Below are 22769 nucleotides of genomic sequence, written 5' to 3'. Positions count from 1 at the left end.
GGGGCCAGGAAGTGGTAAGGGAGATAACTTAGGTAGGGTGGCCAGGGAAGGCCTCTCTGAGAAGAGATATTTGAGGGAAGACTCAAAGTGAGACAGTTAGCCATGCAGAGATGTGGGGAGAGAACACTCCAGACAGGAGAAACAGGATGCACAAACCCCCCAAACTCTGAGTGTTCTGGGTGGGTTCAAGGAATAGCGAGTGGACCTATCTGACTGGAGTACTGTGAAAAAAAAGCAGTGGGATGGGGGTTCAGAGAAGCAAGGTGGAGGGACAGGGTGGGGGCAACCACGTAGGATGCTGCAGGGTTTTCCTCTGAGACAGAGAGCTGTTGTGCAGAGGTTTCCCACCTGACTTAGGATTAAACCGAATTACTCTGGCTGCTGTATTGAAAATGGACTGAAGTGGGGCATGGATGGAAACAGGGAAACAAGTTGGGGGCTACATCGGTAATCCAGGTGAGAGGTGGTGGCTTGGAGTAGAACGTTGCTGTGGTGGTGAATTGTGGGTATGTTTTTAAAGGCAGAGCCAACAGGGTTTGCTGACAGATTGGATGTAAGGGGTAAGAGTAATAAGAAATCGAAGATGATTCCAAGACTTTTGGCTTCAGAAACCAAGTGATATATATATGGTAATATATGACAAATGACAACAACAAAAAGGGAGGGGTGACAACCACAAACTTCACAGTATTTTTCTTTGGAAGTTTGTAGGGGTTGAGCTCAAGGAGGAGCCCACAGCTGGCTTCAAATATTGATGGTGTTTGAGTTCTGAGATGGGGTGAAGGGTTTATTTTCTTCCTCTTCTTCAAACTTACATAGTCATTGCATAAATATTCTTTTATAAGTATGAAACATTACATGCTTTTTTCCCCTAAAGAGAACAAGACCATCCCAACAGTAGATAACAGTGAAAATATAAAAACTAATCGTAGGACTTTTCCTTAAAATACTTAGCAATGTGCATAAAGGTTTATATACAAGGAGATTCCCTCTTTCTCATAAGAAATAACAGTAACACGTTGTGGGAAGTAGAGGAATGGTTAAACTATGACACAGTAGAATATTATGCAGCCATTAAAAACCAAATGTTCAAAGCTGTTTACCTGGGCACTGCTCCGCTTGTAATGTTAATAGATAAAACTATGTGGTAGGGTGATACATGAAAAAAAGAGACTGGATATCTGAATGTAATTTAGAACTAGATACAGATCCAGTATATTAGTTTGAATGACGTGTGGCTGTGAGTTACAAAAAATACAAAATAAAGTGATCTTAACAGATTGAGGTTTATTTTCCCATCATGTAAACATAGAATTCCAGGCTGGGATGGTCATTCCAGGTAATCAGAGACACAGGCTCCTTCCATGTTACTGCTCTGCCACCTTCAGCATGGGCTTCTTGTAGTCTAAATTGGCTACTCCAGCTCTAAGCACTATGTTTGCATTCTAACTAGGGGAGGGGGGAAGAGAAGGAGATGGAAGGGTATGCCCCCACTTCAGGGAAATCTGCTAGATCTTTCTACAATTGCATTTGTACATATAGCCTGTTGGCCAGAACTTAATTCGTATGGCCACACCAGGTTGCAAGTTGAGGTGATGTACTGAGCTAAAAGCTTGGGATCTTATGACTTCAGAAGAAAAGGAGAACAAATCCTGGGAGACAACTCTTAGTCTCTGTCACATCCGGTGTGATTCCATTTTTCTTAAAAAGAGACACAGCCGGACCAGAGAGCTGTATAGCAAAATATTAGTGCTGGCTATCACTGGTTGGTGGACCACTGGACAATTTTTGCTTTCAACCTCGTATTTTTTCAAAAATTTTTATATCAGATATATATTATTGTTAAATATGAAAAACCTACTCAGAATTAAGAATAAACTAAACAATAAAAACAAGGAAATGGAAGAGTATTCTTCTCTGTACCAGATCTGTTTTTTGTAAGGGATGTTTTGAAAGCATCAATAAAGGCTATAGAAAGCATCGTGCGTGCTAGAGGATACTTTTTATGTTCCGTAGAAACTCAGAAGGTATCTTTTGCAAAACAAATATCAAACAAAGGGATAAAAGGTAAGCTCCGTGGAAACATTCATGAAACCCAACTTTTTAAAACAGTTGAAATGAGTCAACTTTGTGTGACAGCTCTGAGTGCAGAAAGCCAAGAGATCAGAGGACGGTCAGTCATAACCTTGGCTTAGCCCTTTAACGTCAACTGGACGTATCTTCAAAATGTCCACAGTCCCTGAAGGGTGTGGTTCCCAGGGCAGTTCAGTAGAGCCCTTACCTTGGTCTTTGCAAACTTCTTAAGCAAAAACTCAGGGAACTTAAATAAGGAGCTCAAGATTGCTGGTGAGGCCTGATGTCTTGAGAGTATAAATTTTTCCATTCATCCCTGTTCCCAGTTGAGATTATCTGCTGAATGTAAAAAGGTAGAATATTTTTTGTTATTTGGAAATCTAATGAGAGGCTAAATCCTTGTGGGAAAACAAAAACAACGGGCATATCAGTAGTAATTCATTCCAATTTGCCATATTGGTATTGTTTTAACATGACAATACCAATAGCTCTTTTTGCTATGCACCAATTATACAGCTTAAAAACCGAAAGGACTCCACATGACAAATTAAAAGCATTTTAATGTAGGTCCTAGAAAGAGCTAACTGTGCTGATTTATACAGCTGGACACTCCTGCCCCCTGCTGGCTGGAACTGACAACAACCAGACTATCTCAGGTTAACTGTACCAACAGAGTAAATACGTTCTTCCTGTACTTTGATCCAGAGAGTTCTTGGTTTAATTCCTTTCAGAGACGTACACACAGAGACAGAGACAGAGAGAGAACGTGAGGAAGAGAGAAACAGAGTCCTCCAGAAACAGACAGAAACAGAAACCCAGAGACAGAATAGATACAGAATACCTTGTGTTTCTGCCTTCCTCTCCCCCTCTCCACCTTATTGCTCAAGTACTGTTTTGTTTCACTGCATTGTAAGAAGACAGGGAAAGTGCTTTTTTTTTTTCAAACTGAAGTAGTCAGTTACAATGTGTCAATTTCTGTTGTACAGCACATTGTCCCAGTCATGCATATACATATAAATATAAAACATATATTTGTGGGAAGTGCTTTTCTGATTCAAAATATAATCACCAGTCTAAAATAGTGCCTGGTACATACAAATATTTGCTGAGAGAATGAGAAGTCAGAGAGAAAGTTGGGGAGAGACTGAGAGGAGGAGAGACAAGACATATTCCTGCAAGGACTCCTCCCACCTCTATTTGAGAGATGGATTTATATCAGGAATATCACACTTAGTACATTGCAGGCATAGGAACTAGGAAGCCAATTAAGCTAGCACACATAGGCATTGACCTAAGCTTTCTATGTTTATCCTTATATAGTCCCTTATAATCATCCTATAAAATAAACACTATATATCCATTTTAGAGATGTGAAGACTCAGGCAGGAAGAGGGTAAGCTAAATTTCCTAAAGCTAAATAGCTCCTAAGTGGCGGGGCTGAGATTTGTACCCAGGAACTTTGGCTCCACAGTTAACACGTATAACCAGCAGCATGGTGCCTCTCTGAAGGATGTGAAGAAGTGGGGAGAACAGAGATAGAGGAAGAGTAAACATACCTTTGGGTATATTGTACGAGTCTTTCCATGTAAGTCACCTGCCTGCTGGCATATAGTTTTATCAGAGATGACGTATCTATAGCAGAGAACAAGCTTCATCAACCCAGTGCTTCTCACACTTCATCACTAAAGGGGAACTAATAGGAAAGGTGGGTAAGAGTGGTTTAGAGGACCCCAAACAGTCTCAGGGAAGAAATTTCTTAATGGTTTTCTATTATAGCCTAAAAATTCATTAAATCTTTCCACTTTCAACAATGAATAGATTATCCAGACAGAAAATCAGTAAGGAAACAGACTTAAACTCTGCTTTAGATCAGATGGTCTAAATATTTATAGAACATTCCATCCAACAGCAGCAGAATATTCTTCTCAAGTCCAAGTGGAACATTCTTTAAGATAGATCATATTTTAGGCCACAAAAAATCAACTCTTAATCAGTTTAAGAAGACTGAAATAATCACGTATGTTTTCTGACAACAATGGTATGAAACTAGAAGTTAATTTTAAGTGGAAAATTAGACAATTCATAAATACATAGAGATTAAGCAACATGCTCCTGGACAACCAAGGAGTCAAAGAAGAAATCAAAGGGGAAATCAAAAAAATAGCTAAAGACGAACAAAAATGGAAACACACCGTACTAAAACTTATGGAATAAAGCAAAAGCAGTTCTAAGAGGGAAGTTTATAGCAATAAATACCTTTACTAAGAAAAGTGAAAGATCTGAAATAACAGCCTAACTTTCTACCTCAAGGAATCAAAAAAAAAAAAAAAAAAAGAAAAGAAAGAACAAACTAATCCCAAAGTTAGAAGGAAGGAAATAAGGATCAGAGTGGAAATAAATGAAATAGAAACTAAAATGACAACGGAAAAAATCAGTGAAACTGAGAACTGGTCCTTCAAAACGATGAACAAAATTGACAAACTTTACCTAGATTCACCACGAAAAAAACTACTCAAATTAAATCAGAAATGAAACAGATATTACAACTGATACCACAGAAATACTAAAGATTGTAAGAAACCAGTATGAACAACTATACGGGGTTCAATATTTTGCACAGGAATGTCCCCTTGTTCCAGCACTGTTTGTTTAAATGACTATCTGTTCTCCATTGAATTGCTACTAAACTTATGAATTGGTCGTATACATGGGGGTCTATTTCTGGACTCTATTCTTTTCCAATGATCTGTGTGTCCACCTTTCAACAATACTGCACTGCCTGATAACTGTAGTTTTATAGTAAGTTTTACAATCAGGTTGTGTGAGTCCTTCAACTTTCTTCTTTTTCAAGATTTCTTAGAATATTTCTTTTGATTTTCTATAAAAATTTTATAATGATCTTAAGAATTTCTATAAAAATTTTTGCTGGGAATTTGATTGAGATTGTGTAAATTCTATAGATCTCTTTGGATAAAACTGATAGCTTAACAATATTGAGTCTTTCAGTCCATAAATATGACACACTCTTTCATTTAATTGGGTCACAGATCACCAGTGTTTTAGTTTCACCATATAGATTTGGCACATTTTCCTGTGAGATTTACACTTGAATACTTCATTTTTTGGGTACTTTCACAAATGGTGCTTTAAAAAATGACTTCCAATTTTTATTGCTGATATAGAGATATACAGCTGATGTTTTATACTGAACTCAAATCTTGCAGTCTTGCTAAATTATTTCTAGTACTATTTTTCATATTCTTTGGGATGTTATATGTAGACAATTATGCTCTCTATGAATATAGACAGTTTTATTTCTTCTTTTCCAATCTATGTGCCTTTTATTTACTTTCATGATTTATTATATGGGCTAGACCTCCAACATGCAGGCACATTGAGAGGAGACATCCTTGCTGTCAAGCAGAATCTTGGGCACTGATTACCAATGCCAGGAGAGGACTCCAACAACATGGAGGATAGCCAAGACCATTACAATAACAGGAATAGAAGCCCAAATACTTTCACTCACTTCCATTCCACTACTTGGTAATGGAGTTGCCAAGGAAAATACAACACAGTCAAGCACTAGATGGAACAATAATTTTATTTACATAGAGAAGAGACAGAGAAAGATCAACTCCAATAGCGTGCTTCAGTCCCCCATGGCCAGTGTCCCACCAGGCAACCGACGCAGGGCAGTTAGCCTACATGCACCCCTTTCGTGCTGCAGCAGCAGGACCATTCTTCCTCCACCACGGAGTCTGAAATAATGAAGGCTGGGGCATGCTTGAGGGCCACCGGCACACGTGCTTAAGCAGAACAAAGGAGTACATATTGAGTCTGAAAAAGAAGATATTCCCATACAAAGTGACAAGTCTGGCACTGACTACGTGGGCTCCTTGCCGCTTGGATCCCAAGGCCCGTTCTTCTGTAACTAGATAGGGGCCAACAGATGGCGCACATTTGACTGTCTTTACCAACATTTGCCTTGCTGATCCTAGGGGGAAAGCATGATAATGATTATAGATTTTTTGTAGATGACTTTTGCAAAAGTGAGTAGATTCCCTTCTACTATCAGTGTTGAGGGTTTTAAACTCACGAATGTGTGCTCAATTTTATCAAATGTCTTTTCCACATTTACTGAGATGGCTGTGTAATTTTTCTTTTCAAGGTGATTAAAATGGTCAACCACATCGGTTGGTTTTCAAATGTTGGACTAGCCTTGCATTCCCAGAACAAGTACCACTTGGTTATGATGTATGACAATGCATCTTTATCTATTAGATTCAATTTGCCAACATTTTGTTGAGGATATGTATGTCTATGTTCATAAAAGATATTTGTGGTTTTCTTGTATTCTTACACATTTTTCTATTTTTGTTTCAGTAATGCTTCTTTGTAGTTTAGGATCTTTTCTCTTTTATTTTCTGGAAAAGTTTGTGCATAATTAGTATTACTCCTTCCTTAAGTGTTTGGTAGAACTCACCAGTGGAGTCATTTGGACCTGAGGTTTCCTTTGTTGGAAAACTTTAATCTACAAATTCACTTGTTCTAGTAGCTACAGGACTGTTTAGGTTAACCATTTTGTTGAGTGAATTCTTTCAGTTTTTCCCATACAAGGTATTTGTTCTTTTCATCTAAGGTCACATTTATGGGTATAAAGCTGTCTGTGTTCTATGTAATATGCAATGTTCCTGTGTTCTATGGTGATGCCCCTTCTCACTCTTCATGCTGGTCGTTTTGGTCTATTTTTCTACATCATTATGGTTACAGGTTTATCACTTTTATTGCTTTCTAATGAATTAGCCCTATGATTTTATTTTCTCAGTTGTTTTTCTGTTATTCATTTTACTGATATCTGCTCTTACCATTCTTTTATTCTGCTTGCTTTGGGTTTAATTTGCTCTTTTTTACAATTTCAAGGCAGAAGCTTAGGTGATTTGACACTACTCTTCTTTCATAAACATTTAATGTTCTAAATTTCCCTGAAGCACTTAAGCTGCATCATACACATTCTGGCATGTTTTTTAAATTCTACTCAATTCAGAATATTTTCTGATTCCCTCTGTGACTGCCTCTTGGACCCTTAAGTGATTTAGAAGCATGTTATAAAGTGTCTAAATATTTAGGCATTTTTCCAGATTTCGTTATTGATTTCTAGTTTAATTCTATTATGTTTAGAAAACACACTTGGTATGAGTTAAATTTTAAAAAGTCCCTTGAGGTCGTTTTATGGTCCAGAATGTGGTCTATGTTGGCGAATGTTCCAGGTATACGTGCAAAGAATGTGTATTTGGGTGTTGTTAAGTAGAGTGTTCCATAAATATCAGTCAGGTCAAGTTGGTTGGTAGCACTATTCCCATCGTCTATACCTTTATTGATTTTCTGTCTACTTGTTCTATCAGTTACTGAGATAGACGTGATGACGTTTTCAGTTATAACTGTAGATTTGTCCACTTTGAAATTAATATAGTTACTCCAGTTTTCTTTTGATTGGCATTTGCAGTCTTTACACACTCAGCAAGATGTGTAGGAGATAAAGAGACCCATAGTAGACTTCCTCTATCATTTTTGCTCTCATCAGTCATGCATATTTTAAAGAACTTAATAGGAGAAAAACAGACTGGTATATTTACCTAGATCATTACCATTTCTGTTGCTTTTCCTTCATTTATCAACTTCTAAGTTTCTCTCTGGTGTTTCTCTTTATCCTGAATCATTTCCTTTAAGTATTCTTCTCAAACCAATCTGCTGCTGCTGAATTCTCATAATTTTCTTTCAATTCAGAATGTCTTTCTTTCACCTTTATTCTGATGGATATTTTTGCTGGAAATAGAATCCTGTGTCGATTGTCCTATTCTTTTAGCACCTTAAAGCTATTCTTCCATTGTCCTTGGGTATCATGGCTTCTGAAAATAAATCTCAGAGAATCCCAGTCATTGTTCCCTCATATGTAATGTTTCATTTTTCTATAGTTCTATTAAAAATTTTTAAAATCTCTTAAAAAATAGTCTTCAGTAGTTTCACTATAATGTGTCTAAATATCATCTTATTTGGTGTTCATCAAGCTTCTTGTATCTGTAAATTTATGTCTCACTAGATTTAGGATGTTTGGGGAATTGTTTCTTCAAGTAACTTTTTTTGGTTCCAATCTCTTTATCTTCTCTGAGAACCCACTGGCAAGTATGTTAGATTTTTAATATACTGTTCTATAGGTCCTTGATGCACTTGTTCTGCTTTTTCTTGTTTCTTTCTTTTTAGAATCATTTTCCCCCTCTGTTCTTTAGATTGTATAATTTATCACTCGAGATTCACTGAGCCCATCCTATGATTAAATCTTTAATTTTTAAGAATGTTTTATTTTGGAATAACTATAGAAGCTTAGAAAGCTGCAAAGATAATGCAGAGAGGCATTATGTATCTTTCATGCTGTGTATCTCAATGGTTACATCTTATACAATTATAGTACAATATCAAAATCAGGAAATGACATCGGTATGATGTGTGTACGTAGTTCTATATCAAAAAGGGCTTGTAGGACTAAACTCTGAAGCTAAATTCTGTATTTGCTAATAATTTTAGCATGAAAGCGTTTTCAGAGTTCCAACAACTGCACTAGTGCCAAAGAAAACACCTGCTCTTAGCACCTTTCATCTCATTGTGAGCTGCACACATATTAAAATTACATACTTCTGTATTACTTATTTCTAGAATATCTATCAATTAGATGATTTGCATGTGCTTTGAAAAGCAGATTTTGAGCAAGTTAAGCAATTTAATTTTCCTTCTGGGTCTAGTCATTGAGGGTTTAAAAATCTTGTTAGTGGTTTATGTGTATAAGTAATTCTGCTTGGGCTCTTTTATCTTTAGACAACTACAATTGGTATCATTAAATACTTCATCTTTCATGTGCCCACCCTCCTTTTTTTTTTTAAAGTAGAAGTAGGAAGATCCAGATGCTCCAAGTCTACCTAGTTGTTTAAAGGGACTTTGAGGAAAATCTGTCCATGAAAATATTTTTATAGCTTACACCACCCTCACAAGAAAAAAAAAAAACACAGAAAATCTTCCTTTCCCAATCAAATTTGACTATCTTCTCCTTGCTTAACATTTGGCTCCTTTTGCTTTCAAAGTTAACTTATCCTGTTAGGAAACTGAGTCTTGCCCCTGGATATCAACAAGATTTTTTTTTTTTGTCTCAAAAGTGAGGTCTTTTTAAAAATGGGAATTCAACTCTGAAAACTGGACTGTTTCACTTCCCAAATTAGTAATTTGCACACCTATCTTTGTATATTCTAACTGAATAGTATTTTCACTATTTCAGTGTGCTTGGGGGTGATTTGGGGACTTCTATTTCAGGACAGCAGTAACAACTCATCCAGGCTTATGCATACTATACAAATTGTGGGCTCTCATGGGAATGGAGTCTCAAGGCAGTGCTTGTTTAAACATAGTATCATTTTACAGGTTGTTTGGAAGCAATTAGTAGGTAAGCTCTCATTAGCATTTAATAACTCTACCTTCTCTGAGGACACAGGAAGACAAACTTGGTGACTACATTGTCGATCAATGCAGAGGCAAAAAGGATCTAGATCTTACTTTTCGTAGCTGTTAATGCTCCCAGAAAACCTTGGACTCAAGTAAAATGGACAATCTTAAGGGAAACGACTTCAGGATGCTGTATCTGTGATATTAGATAAGAAGGCTATTAGCCTAGTCACAGAATGGTTACTTTGCCATGGAAACCAGATAGAATCTGGGTTGGAGACAGATTTCTTTACAATAAAAATGTCTTTAGAAAATATAAAAGAAATGTTACTATTCTTTACACTTAATTTTGAATATTCCAAATTTCGTAAATGATACTGAATTTTGAATGTTACTGTATGTTAAACATATCTATTTTTAATGCACATTCATAAGGTAAACTTACTTGGAAAGCTTAAAATACACACTCAGTAATACATCAGGGACAAAACAAAATCACAATACAATGGTGCTTTAGATATTGAGCAAATTTCCTCATTTAATAATTGTCACATCTAGGAACACATACTATCCCCGACACCACCTTAACATCTATGAACAAGACCCTTCCATCAGACTAGTTCAGTCTAATGGGGAAAGAGAGATGTAAATTGTAGCCCAATGTGACAACTGATGTGTCTGGAAGAGCAGGCAAGTGTATGCTGGGACTGGTCTTGAAGAATGTGTGTAGGAGTTTGCCAGGTAGGAGATAAGGCAGGCCATTAAACACAACAGTATGTGGGAAAGCCCAGAGTTGTCAAATTGTATGATGTGTCTGAGGGAAGGTGACGAGTTGGCTAAGGGCTAGTTCTCAGACTTTTCTCTCGATCACCAGTTAAACAGGCAGTCTGGGTGAACTAATTGTTACCCTACTCTTTGTTCTCTTGCTGATAGTTTATTGGAACTTGAGTATGAATGGTATTGAATAGTGATAATTACTTTCATTTGGACAGAGAGAACAATCATTCCCACACTTACGTACTTCTTTGTTAGTAGTAATATAGCTGGTTGCAGTCTTCATAATGATCAGGACACAATTTTTACTTAACAGTCGTCTAAAATGTAAGGTAATCCTCAGTGCCAGGAGTGGATGGTTCAGATAGATGGGGGGTTTGGTTTCCTCACAAATAACTATTAATAGCCTTCCAACACATGTAAACTGACTGTTCTGAGGAAAACCATGTGCTTACTAAGCGAATACGCTGTTTTAACAGTGTCTCACATTTTCTTCTAATCAGACTGTTCACCCCAAGCCCTCCTAGATGGAAATTCTGGAGCTGCTCAGGTTTGTAAATTAAGTGAGAATCAGAGAGGTGATATGACTTGCAGAAAAGTGGTAGGTAACTCAGAACCCAGGTGCTTTTACTCCTGAGCCTACGCTCCGAACCACTCTCTTATTCATGGAGGGTTTTAGAGGAGAACTTTAAGCTAAAGAGAGGAAAAAAAAATTTTTTTTCTTTTAATGGAATCACTCTGGCAACAGAATAGGGAATGGGAAGGGACTGGTGGCCAAGAGACATAATCCTGGTGAGCAGATCTGATTGTACATTTATATTTTTAAAAAAGGAGATGGGATATCTTAGTCTGCCATAACATGCGGACTTATTTAACAGTGGTTAAATTAACATACCTGTAATTGTTACTTAATATATCCAAACACAGTAAAAGCCATAACCTCTAGAGTTTGACTATCTTTACTCAAATTATTTGATACTGATTAACAAAATTGGGGGAAAAAAGACAAGATAGTTCGTATCTGCTGAAGGCAGAGGAAAACGTTCTAAATGTAAAGATGTTTAGTTATGCTCAAAATTACCTTTAAAAATCATATTTGTTAGGTATTATATAACTAACTGGATTTTAATACCCATGATGAAATTTTAATTTTCAAACCTGCCACTACACTAAGGCTTCTGCTTCAAGTCTTTAATAGGAGCTAAGAGAAAAACTCAGAACATGAAGAAACAAATATTAATTTGACCCATAACTGGTTATTCTTTGGCAAAAAAAAAATGTGTGTTTGTGTATATATATATACACACATAGATACATACTTTAACAATAACTCCAAAAGCTGAATTTGGGCTTTCCATTGAAGAAGTCTTTCATGAGTAATGATAAAACACTCCTTAGATTTCCATAAGAAATATTGCCTTATCTTGCTAAACCTCAAAATTTACACCTCCATACTCATTGACTCACGTAAGCCTCACAAGAAACTGGTATCATGTTATGGTTGAGAAAATGAAAATTCAGAAGCTAATAAATTGTCTAAGAGCTAGCGGTGGTGAAATGGTTCTAAATATAGACTGTTTCCAACCCTGTCTCTCAACAAACATCCTACGCAAGCATCTAAGATTATCAATGTTTACTATTTGAATCTGCAATATTACTTCACTTCATACAATAGATAACACGGTTCAAAATTGAGTGTAATTCTGTTTTATAAATCAAGGAGTTTTACCTTACTAAAGGTACGCAATATTTAAGAGTTCCACAGGATTCCTTTTCATATTAAAAAAAAAACTGTACTATAATTTCTCCATATTTACCATTTATTTTTTGGTTTTCTTAAATGAGGACAATTCTAAAATAATTCGTATTTGTGTGTAGGTTGCTTTGTCTTATGTAGTTTTCAGGAAACTGAAAATTCACTACAGAAATTAGGAAGTTTGGGAGATGAACCTGGACATCTTGAGTTTCTTTGGGAAATGAGTTAAAAGGTCATGATGGAATTAATTCTGATAAATCTAGAGAATTTAAAAACTGCCTACTTCATACAATGAATAGATAGTTCTCATTACAGAGAAAATGAAATACTTTCACTACTTATAGGGACAATGCAAGGCCAGAAGAAAGCAAGCCAGCTGAAAGAGTGAAGGCACACATGTCAAGGCCAGACTAAGCAGAACACATGAGTCTAAAGTATTTGAGACCTAGCATATCTCAGAATCAATGAGCAGAGGAAAAATGAGTCACAGTGCCTGTTAACCTGCAATGTTCCTTTATAATGCTTAAAAGAAAAGCAAAGTAAGCTTTAAAGAGAGACTTCTGTTTGTTACAGAGTTTAAGAGTCCTGAAAAGTTTTAACTAAGAATTAAAAAGCAAGGTGATATTTAAAGTTTAAAACAACAGTTTGGGAAATGTTATGAATTTGTTATTACCGAGAAAACTGTAAAAATACACAGTATAGGAAAAGACTGTTGAGATGTTTCCATATTTATTGTCTACTTTTATGTATGTAGATTTAACTCCAGCTAGCAATGAACTTGAAGGTCACAGAAAATGAAACTAGTTTTTGTTTCATCAAACTATATAGAACAAGCTACAAGTTTCTGGTACGAGGGAAACCTTTGAGCAAAATGAGCACCAACTTCAACCATGATCTTCTACAGTAGAACGTAGTTAATTACCCAAACAATTTAAACATTTAAAATTTTGACTTTGTGCATGTTGAGACTGTGCAGTCTTATTTTTACAGCATTTCCATTTAAAAGAACAATTTCTGAAGATAGCTGTATTTTTATAGCTGCTTTATATAATTATACTTAATAGACATTTCTAGGAAAAAAAATGACATCAAAATCCATTTGACTGACTGTCCTCCTTTGAGACTCTAGTCCACAATATTATGCAAACTCTTGATTTTCCTTGAAAAGTTTATCCACTTTCTGGATTCCCTTAACAAACTAGTCTTTTCCTTTCACTATCCTGGCAATTTCCAGGCTCCCAAAGATAGAGCTGGGTTACAGTTAGACCATGGTACGATATAGAGTATGTTTCCCAAAGCATATATTTGCCAAAAATAATTTTTGTACTGTCTGTTTTATGTTATCCATTTAAAAATTCTTTACCCCATCATTAGTGCAAATAAGGATGGATCAGAATTTGAATTTTTCACTATGTACATTTTATATTTCCAATTCTGATATTTAAAAACCTATTTTACATAGCTGATAAAAACTTGAAAATACTTAATCCAGTTTTAAATGAAAGTGTCATCTGAGCTATTTGGAAATTCTTTTGCTTTAATATATAGTAAATAGGAATTAAACACATGAAAAATATACATACTGAATTTAAATGCTCCCAACCTAAATGCTCATAATAGAAATTATATACCTCATTTAATAAATCTCATAATGAAACAACACGGTATATAGCTCTGCAACTTGATATGTAAGTCAGCAAGAAAATAAACACATTCTCCCCCTTTCTCTGCCCTCTGGCCCTTCAAGCAGCTGCACGTTATCAACATAATTATCTTTTCAAGTGAAATTGTTTCAAATAAAAATAAAAATTTTATTGTAGAGTAAATAAAATGAACAACTATCTCCACTATCCTTCTTTCACTCTAGAAATAAAATTTTCCTTTCCTTCTTACTCTTCTGAGATTTTAGAAGACTTCTGGTTCCTCTCCCTAGTATTCAAGAATTCTCCACCTTTCTACCTAAAACTAAGCTGGAGAGAACGCGCTCATCTACACTGCACAAGCAAAGATCAGAAGCATACCAACGTGGCAGGGTGGGAAGCAGGCCGTAATGAAATGTATTGTCTGTAAAGAACTTAGATAATAAAACAGACTAAAAGTTGGCATGCTTTTTATTATCACCATGCACCAGAGAGTGCCAGAGATGGTACGTTCTTCTCTGGGGTAAAAGGTTCCTACTGGCATGCCTCTCCCACCCTCCCCTGGCACCCTGGCACATTCCTTCTGAAGGAGACTCCACTTACTTTGACGGTCTCCTGGCTTATTTCTCCTAAGATGTCCTCACCTCAATGAAATTTACTGATGAAAAAGCACTGTCCTTATATTGAATCAATGGCTTTGGTACTTCCTAACTTTCTTCATGCCCAAATCAATGTTTTATGTGGTTTTATATCTAGTTATCAGAAAAGCAAGGACAAATACAGGACTACTAAAAGAACACAGATTATAAGAGAAAGCAAGATATTTAAATAAAGCATCAGGCTGCAGCTTTCTCACAGAGATTAATTATTATATTATAATATATAAATATATATTAAATTATAGGTGAAGAAAAAGAGTCCTGAAAATCAAGGTTGAATTTGGGGAAATGTAAAAAAGCGCACACCTGAGTTAGACAAACAAGATAAGGAAAAAATGTATATAATATTTAAAATTTAACTAAAATTGTAATAAACGTATATAAGTTGAATAAAGTTAATTTTAAAAAGGAATGGTTAGTCGATATTCCAGCTGGTATTTTTCTTATTCAGTACTCAAACAAAACCTGAAGATACTTTTGGAAGCAAAGTTATTAGACTTCAAGACGACTCTCTATTTACTCTGAACAAGTCAGTAATGAGTATGCCACATAGTTTACAAAGCACCTTCCCATAAAATACATGATCTCATTTGAGCTCTAAACAATCCTGTGAGGCAGACACTAAAACTAGTGGGAGGTAGAAGATATATCTGAGGATAGAATATTGGCCACCACACAGCAATTGTGTGAATGTGGAAATACTTTTTAACTGCTGTGTACCTTGGTTTCTCCTTTTGAGAAATGAGGATGATGACTGTCCCTATCTCATAGCTATTGTGGATTATGAGACAATACAGACAACACTTTAATACAGTACCTGGTGGAAGATAAGTGCTCAATAAATGTTGCAATCATTATTTTACAGGCAAAGAAACAGCCTAGGAGAGAGCAAGTTTAAAGTCATATGATTACTAAATAGCAAGACTAGAATTCTAGACTGGATATATTCCCACCACCCTGAATTACCTATGAGTATCTACTTTTAAATAGAATATGGATTAGTCTTTGCAGTATTTTTATAGTTTACTTTTTTGCAGCTGAAAATGCCATTTGAGTTTGACAAATTCAGTGGTATCATTAACATCATTATCTACTTAAAAAACACACTTCTTTTAGTGGGAATAGAAGTTAATCAAAGGTGTTAAAAAGGAATGGTCTCAATGGGCAACTAGGGTAGACACTACAATCCAGAGCTAGAAAAAGTTAATTTTGTTTTTTCTGTAAATCTCAAAAAAAAGTCTATTAGTTGGTAGACAGCAGAAAGACTGCAAGCTCTGTGAGTATAGGTATATTTGTTTACTGCTTTATCTCAAGACTCTAGAACAGTGATTAGTAGGTGCACAAATATTTGTTTAATGACTAAATATTTAAATTTAAAAAGTCAGCTTTAAAACATGTCCTTAAGAATAGGATTCGTTTTGCTTTGGACATGCTTTCCTTTGTAACTAAATGATAATAAAGTCTAGCATATAGTCACCTATCACAAAACAGGACTTTTATTAGAAGATTCAGAGTAAGAAATAAAAGACTAAATAAGGCCTTGAATAGCTTTATTGAAATCTGTATAAATAAACATGCACATTTCAAATGTAAACTCAAGTGAACTCAAGTGCAGACGAAATTTTAACCTCTGTCATGCAGGAGGTTAGTTTACATTAAAAAAAAAAAAAAAAAGAAAAAAAGAAAAAAAAAAAAAAAAGAAAAGAAAAGAAAAGAAAAAAAGGAAAAACCCAAAGCAGCTTTTAAAATACCAGGATGAAAAACCAGTTTTAATATCAAGGTATAAAGCAAAGCCATGATCAACATACCTCATTTATCCTGGTCAAATGCATTTTTTTTTTTTTTTACTTTTAAATGCTAACATAAATAAATAATTTACCAAAATGTGCACTCACAGAGTGAACTTTTATTTACAATACACAATTTATAATCTATTGTATTTGATTAGTTCAAGTGAAGAACATTATACTTTTTGCTTTAATAACAGTGGGACACAAAGCAATTTCTCAGGTAGTCGATATGTGAAATGTGCCCCAGCATTTAGATTTTCTATTAAAGGCAGTATTGTATGCCAATTAACAATACATTCTTTCAACTAGATCAGAGGGAAAAAGCAGCAAATGAAAAATGTTTCAAATGTTCACACATATTTTTGGCATCCTGGATCCTTGAATGTGGTGAACTAAAATAAAATTCAAGGTTTGTATGCTTTATATACTGTACAGGTTCTGACTCTGCAACATGCAAATGCCAATTCTCTTCTAACAAGTTACCTTCTGAGAAAAGCTGTAAGGCTATGGTGAATTCCATCAGGAACACACAAAGAAAGTTAACAGACCTACCTTTAAAGCCAATTGTCCATTAATGATTTAAAGGCCAGTATATGAAAAAAATTTCTCATCTAAGCTCAATGTAATTATTACTATGGATACAGAATATTATTAAGTTTGTCCTTACATTACAATATCTGGGAGAGCTAAAAGTTGCCAAGTTACCAAAAATGGGGTAGAGAAAAACAGACAGCAAAAATTTTAATTTTGGACCAACACCAGATTAAAAGATATGCATTTTAAAAAGCAAGTCAAAAAGAACTTGAAAGTCTAAGGAATAGATCCCAATAGCAGTAAAAAATACTTACATTTAACTGAAAAGTGACTTTAGATGAAGTGTGAAATCTAGAACCTGTTTCCACAGTAGCAGTAAGATGAAGATAATATTCTGGAATTTTTATGATACTACAAAAGGAAGTAACGTTTTCAAGGTTGTTTCTTATATCATGATTTGGTTTTTTAACAGGCCCACATTGATCACTAGGAAAAGATTTGAAAATCTGGTTTTCCAAGAATATTTCTGCAGTATTTATGCCACACTGATACCGCAGCTAAACATCACAGTAGGATATGTGGCAGCCTAATGCACATGAACTAGATCATCCAAAACTAAATCCAGCCATAGTTTTCTTGCAGTATTATCAGAGCAAAATAAATGACCAATATCCACAAATTTAACATCTGTCATCAATTAACTCACATCCAAAAAATTAAAGAAAACATAATTCATCAAAACAGCAGCAAACTTAAAAGGGATTTATTTGTGATTTCCTATATATATTTAGCTTGTAAATACAAGACTGTAAATGTATTAAGAGACAATTTCTGTTAAAGTTTTCATTGTGTTTCACTTCAAGTACTGCACAAGTTAAAATCTGATAAAGGATTTACATTCGGTTATCTGAAACTCCCCATCTCAGACTTTTGTTTAATGTGGTGGGTAACTTGATCATTTCAATAGATACCACCAGCAGGAAAGTCTCTCTTTTATGGCTTCTAGGACTTTCATTAGTTAGTGTGCATACAGTTTTCGTTTTCTATATCATTGTCATTATCATTGCTATCTTCATCACTTTCTAATGGGATGCCTGTGGCAGCTGAAGCACCTTTAGTTTCTCGGTCAAGAGGGAAAAAGCCAGTTCCACTGAAAGTGTCTTGTCTCTGGTAGAAGAGTACATATGCTGCTTTGGACTGTTAAAACAAACAAAGAATGTTAAAATGCTTATGACTCTCAAAGATCACATTAAATATCATATGAACTTTTAGCCGCTAACCAATTGTGGTGACAGGGCATAAATCAAATTTAAAAAAAATGCACATGGTCTAATGGAAGTTACTAAAATTGATTAAATATGATTTCTATAAATAAAGGATTAATGGTCACTGGATTTAACATTTCAATTCTCTTCCAAGTTAGCTGGACAAATAAATAAATGCAACTATTCGCAGATTAACCTAGTAAGTCTAACATGAAATAGAATTCTATGCCTCCTTCATTCCTGTCTCTAAGAAAAGGTAAGCTTCTTTTTAATACCAATAGCTCCATTCCAAATTTGCTCTAGATTCTAATTTTTCTTACCATCTTAGGGATACTGCTCCATCAATCATCACTGTATTTTTAATGAGTCCTTATCTACTGGACTTTTTGGCATAAAAAATATTTAAGTCTTTTCCCATCATACCCCATTGCATTCTATCTCTTCTTCCAGTTGCCATATATCTCCTCCTCTTCCTCAGTCAGGCTGTTCCCCTAAATGCTGTACTGTTATGCCTCCCCGCTTTTGTAGGTACTCTTCTCTTTGCTTAGACTATCTTTGCTTCTTTTGTCTAGTTTACTACTATTTGTATTTGCACACTCAGGTCAAACACCACTTTCTCTGTGCAAACTTCCCTGCACTGGTCCTGTCTCCTTAAACCCCAAATCAGTTGAGACAGCTGTCTCCATTCTATACAGCTAAGATATTTAATAGTACTTATCATATATAACTGTTGATTCATTTCTCTGTCATCTTTAGATTATAAGCCTTTTGAAATCAGAGACAGCTGTCTTTTAACCTTGCTTAGAACAGAGTCCTATATATAGAAGCTACTCAAATACTTACTGACTAAATGAAGAATCATCATTGTTAAAATGTAAGGTAACATCAAATTCATATATTGTATATAAACGAGAATTATTATTTATTTGAAAGCAAGATGAGGGTAGTATTGTCAAACAGACTTTGAGGAGGATGCAGGAAACTTCAGGATGTTTTGGTTGGGAGATTAAAGAGGAGAATAGAAGTGAAAAGTGAGGGATATGATGTGAAATTAGAAGACTAAATATAAACTGAAAATGTACTTAACTTAGGCATATACACATTTTAAAAAAATATTAAAAGTTCAAGTCTCTTTTTGTTCTTTGTTATAGTTATAGGGAGATAAGCAAGGGTACATTATATATATAAATATATATATACATACATAGATAAAAATATAAAACATCTAGAGAAATAATTCAAAATTATTTTATATTTGTTCATCCAATGACTGATTAAAACTATGCCAATAATTGGGCTTAGAAGTTTATTAATTTATTAGGTTGAAATATTTAAGTTGAAGGCTTTTGAAGCATTATGAACTAAAAAAATAAAAAGCTAGTTTTTGCCCTCAAGGAATATATAATTTAAACTGGGAAATAAAGTAAAACAGTCAGGCAGTCAGTGCTCCCAACATCAGCAGAAAACCTCTGAATAGGAAATATCACCACATGAGTAAATATTACATTTCTCATTCTTTGTAATATTGTGATTTATAAATACAATTTATAGAAAGGCAAAATTTACAGAAAAATAAATTCTTATCAAGAAAGCCTTAGCTTTCTTCTTAGAACATATTAGTCATCTGTTCATCACTCAATATTTGATAATAAAACTGCCAATATTTTGGCTCCAGCTGTGGCTGATAAACTGATGCAAGCGTGAGCAGATGTAACTGGCTAATTTTTCTACTATTCAGAAAATACCAAAGTAACAAATACACAAGGGTTAATTTTAAAAAATCTGTAATTTGTTTTATCTAAGTATATCATTTTACGTTTAAATGTATAATTGTCATAAAGTCTTTACCTTAAAAGTCATAGGGTATGGTAAAGTCTTTAAAGGATTATTTTTTCTATTTTAGCTTTCTGACTTTAGTCAATATCTAGAATGTCTGAGCCTATTTTTTCAGGGGAAAATTAAATATTTTCATTAGAAAACTCCAGTTTTCATGTTGAAACCTACCAGAAAAATTTTTATGTTGCAATTTATGCTCCTACTACTGGGTAAATTTAAAAGACAAATTGCCACTTAGAGGACAATTTTACATTTCTTTAAATTAGAGCAAGTCTCTCAACTGTTAGAATTGCTAGAATACAGTATTCCATAGGCCCCTTGTGAAACAATGGATCCCTTGATTTTCAGGAATAAAGAGATACTTACCACAATCTGGTCTTCGGATGCAGTTGAGACACTACTGTCATCAAAGTAGTACCATTTTCCATCATCTTTATTTTTTGCGAAAGCAGTATCTAATGAAAAAATATAACCACTTCTGTGAGTTAAATGATCTGTGGTTTCCTGGGAGGGAACCTTGAAAACTTTAAAATCATCTATATAAGTAATACCTATTAAAATCATATGATTATCATCTATATAAGGCGTATCTATCATATATTCAACTGATTCCACTGATGAAAGGTATTTAGAATAATTTCCTACAATCTAGATGCCTGTAATACGTTCGTATAGGTTGAAATATGTGACCTTTTTCATCTTAGGGACAAACAGAACAGATTTATTATTTTTTAATTCACAGAATAACAAAGACTAATGATAAAAAATGGTTATTAACATTTATGTAGTGCTTCTTGTGTACCAGGCACTGTGCTATGCAGTTTACATATATTATCTCATAAAGAATGTATTATCACTACTATTCTTCTGATTTTAAAGATGGGGAAAGTGAGGCATCAGGAGACATTTAATCTGTCCAAAAGCACAGCTGTTAGGTAGCAGTTAGGATTTAATCTCTGATTCCAAAGTTTGAATTTCCAACCATAATTTAAATTTTCTATGACAAATATTTTTCCAACAATACTATATCATTGATTTGTAGTGGTTTTAACACCAGAATCTTTTTCAGTGTTTAACAAAAGTACAGAGCAAGAGAAAGGTAAAAAGTGATTGATTAATCTGCATGAATTTTAAAGATTTGCTTAAGTTAAAAAAAAAAAAAGCTCCCCCTTTCCTATCCCATGATTTGTATAAACTATCCATTAACTTAGGAAACAAAGTTGCAAAACGTCCTCAAAACAACTATTTGCTGTCATATCTTTTAAAAAGTGACACTTCATAGGCTACGTCTCCTAAATAGTTCTACCCTTCTTAAACAAGATTATTGTTCTCCTGGGTGGAGCCTGGGTGGGTTATAAATTTGTCAAGATTATTCCTTTCCTGGGCGGGTTGTAAATTTGTCAATCTGAACTCAAAACCACGGCACTCACAAATTTAATAAATGTATTTTCAGTACAGATTTCAGTGTAAGTCTGACAATAAAAAGGCAAGATCTAACAATAATATAGTTTTATAGTAGACAAATCTAACAAAAAGGCACACAGAATTTGCAGACTAAATGATGGTATCAAAAGAAAGCTTTAAAAAAAAAAGCTAAACTAATATTTTTAATTCTCAGAAAAAGACAAAATGAAAAATGAACGTCAAATTCTGGTAAAAGGAACAACAGAGAAAGAAGAGCTACCCACTTTAAACATAAATGAAGCTAATAAAATAACTAATAAAACTGTTAGGAAAAACAGATAAATCAACACTTTGCTAAAAGTTTTGACAAATTCCTCTCAGAAAAAGAATGAATATCAAAAATAACCAGAGAGAGAGCAATGATTCAAATATAATTGATAATATGGACTTGTAGAAATATAAGAACTCAGTTTGAATGGGGAATAATGTATGTTTTTCAAGCACACAAACATTTAAGAAACAGACTATGCATTAAGCCATATGAAAGCCTTAATAAACTCCTAGGATTAATACAGATAGCGCCTCCAACTGTAATAAAATTAAGATAAACCATGTATTTGAAAGGCATATGATGAAATAACCTTGGGATAATTAGAAAATCATAAAGGAAACTAAAAACATACATAGAATTGAAAGACAATGAATATCACATTTCAAAAATTTATGGAACACTGATAAAGGAGTATTTGAAGGGAAACCTATAGCTTTAATTATAGCTTTCAATAGCGGGGAAAAAAAGGAAAACAAAAAGCTAATAAGCATTCAATCCAAGAAGTCAGGAAAAGAGCAAAGAGGAAACTCAAAGTAACAAGAAGAAAAATATACCAAAGGGAAGAGAAGAAATCAATGTGACAGAACACATACATGTATAACAAAAAAAAATTTAATAAAATAGAAAGCTACTTCTTTGAAAAGACTGGTAAGATAGACCCCTGAGAAGACTAATTAAAAAGAAAAGAGAGAAGAGAATAAAAAAGGGACAAAAGTACAGCACAAAAGTATTATAAACAACTATTCTCTAATAAATTGGAAAATATATACATACACAAGTTTAGAAAAAAGGAGAATGCTAAAATGTACACATTTTGGAAAAAGAAAACTGAATATACTTCAGTAAGCATAACATGAATAGAAAAACTTATGGCTATAAAGCCCAAATAATTTTACAGGTGAATTCTACTAGACTTTCATGAATAGTTAATTCTTGTATTATAGTAGCTGCTTCAGGAAACAGAAAGAATAAAGTATACCAGCCTGTATCATTAGGCTAGATTGTAATCTTGATTCCAAAGTAAGAATAATACAAAAAATTGTAAGACCATTTCACTTATGAATTAATTTTTTAAAAAGCTTTTTATTTTCTAATTTTTTTAGTTTTTTTAATGGGGGGAGTTAATTAGGTTTATTTACTTATTTATTTATTTAATGGAGGTACTGGGAACTGAACCCAGGACCTCATATGCATACTAAGCATGCACTCTACCACTGGG

At 34.3% G+C, this 22769-nt stretch overlaps 1 protein-coding gene across 5 annotated transcripts in view; it reads right to left on the bottom strand.

Annotated features, from left to right (window-relative positions):
* Window positions 1-17461: 17461 nt before the first annotated feature.
* Window positions 17462-22769, bottom strand: part of USP15 (ubiquitin specific peptidase 15) — a 107603-nt gene continuing 102295 nt past the window's right edge. For all 5 annotated transcript variants that reach the window (XM_010948977.3, XM_010948986.3, XM_010948993.3 and 2 more), the window contains 2 exons: window positions 20182-20270; window positions 17462-17911 (listed from right to left, as the gene is read on the bottom strand). In XM_010948977.3, coding sequence (XP_010947279.1) covers window positions 17729-17911; window positions 20182-20270 — 272 coding nt within the window. In that variant the 3' untranslated portion in view covers window positions 17462-17728. The remainder of the gene's footprint in view (window positions 17912-20181; window positions 20271-22769) is intronic.

This window comes from Camelus bactrianus, chromosome 12 (genome assembly GCF_048773025.1).
Source record: "Camelus bactrianus isolate YW-2024 breed Bactrian camel chromosome 12, ASM4877302v1, whole genome shotgun sequence".
Lineage (NCBI taxonomy): Eukaryota > Metazoa > Chordata > Mammalia > Artiodactyla > Camelidae > Camelus > Camelus bactrianus.
This window is presented reverse-complemented; position numbering and strand designations above follow the sequence as displayed.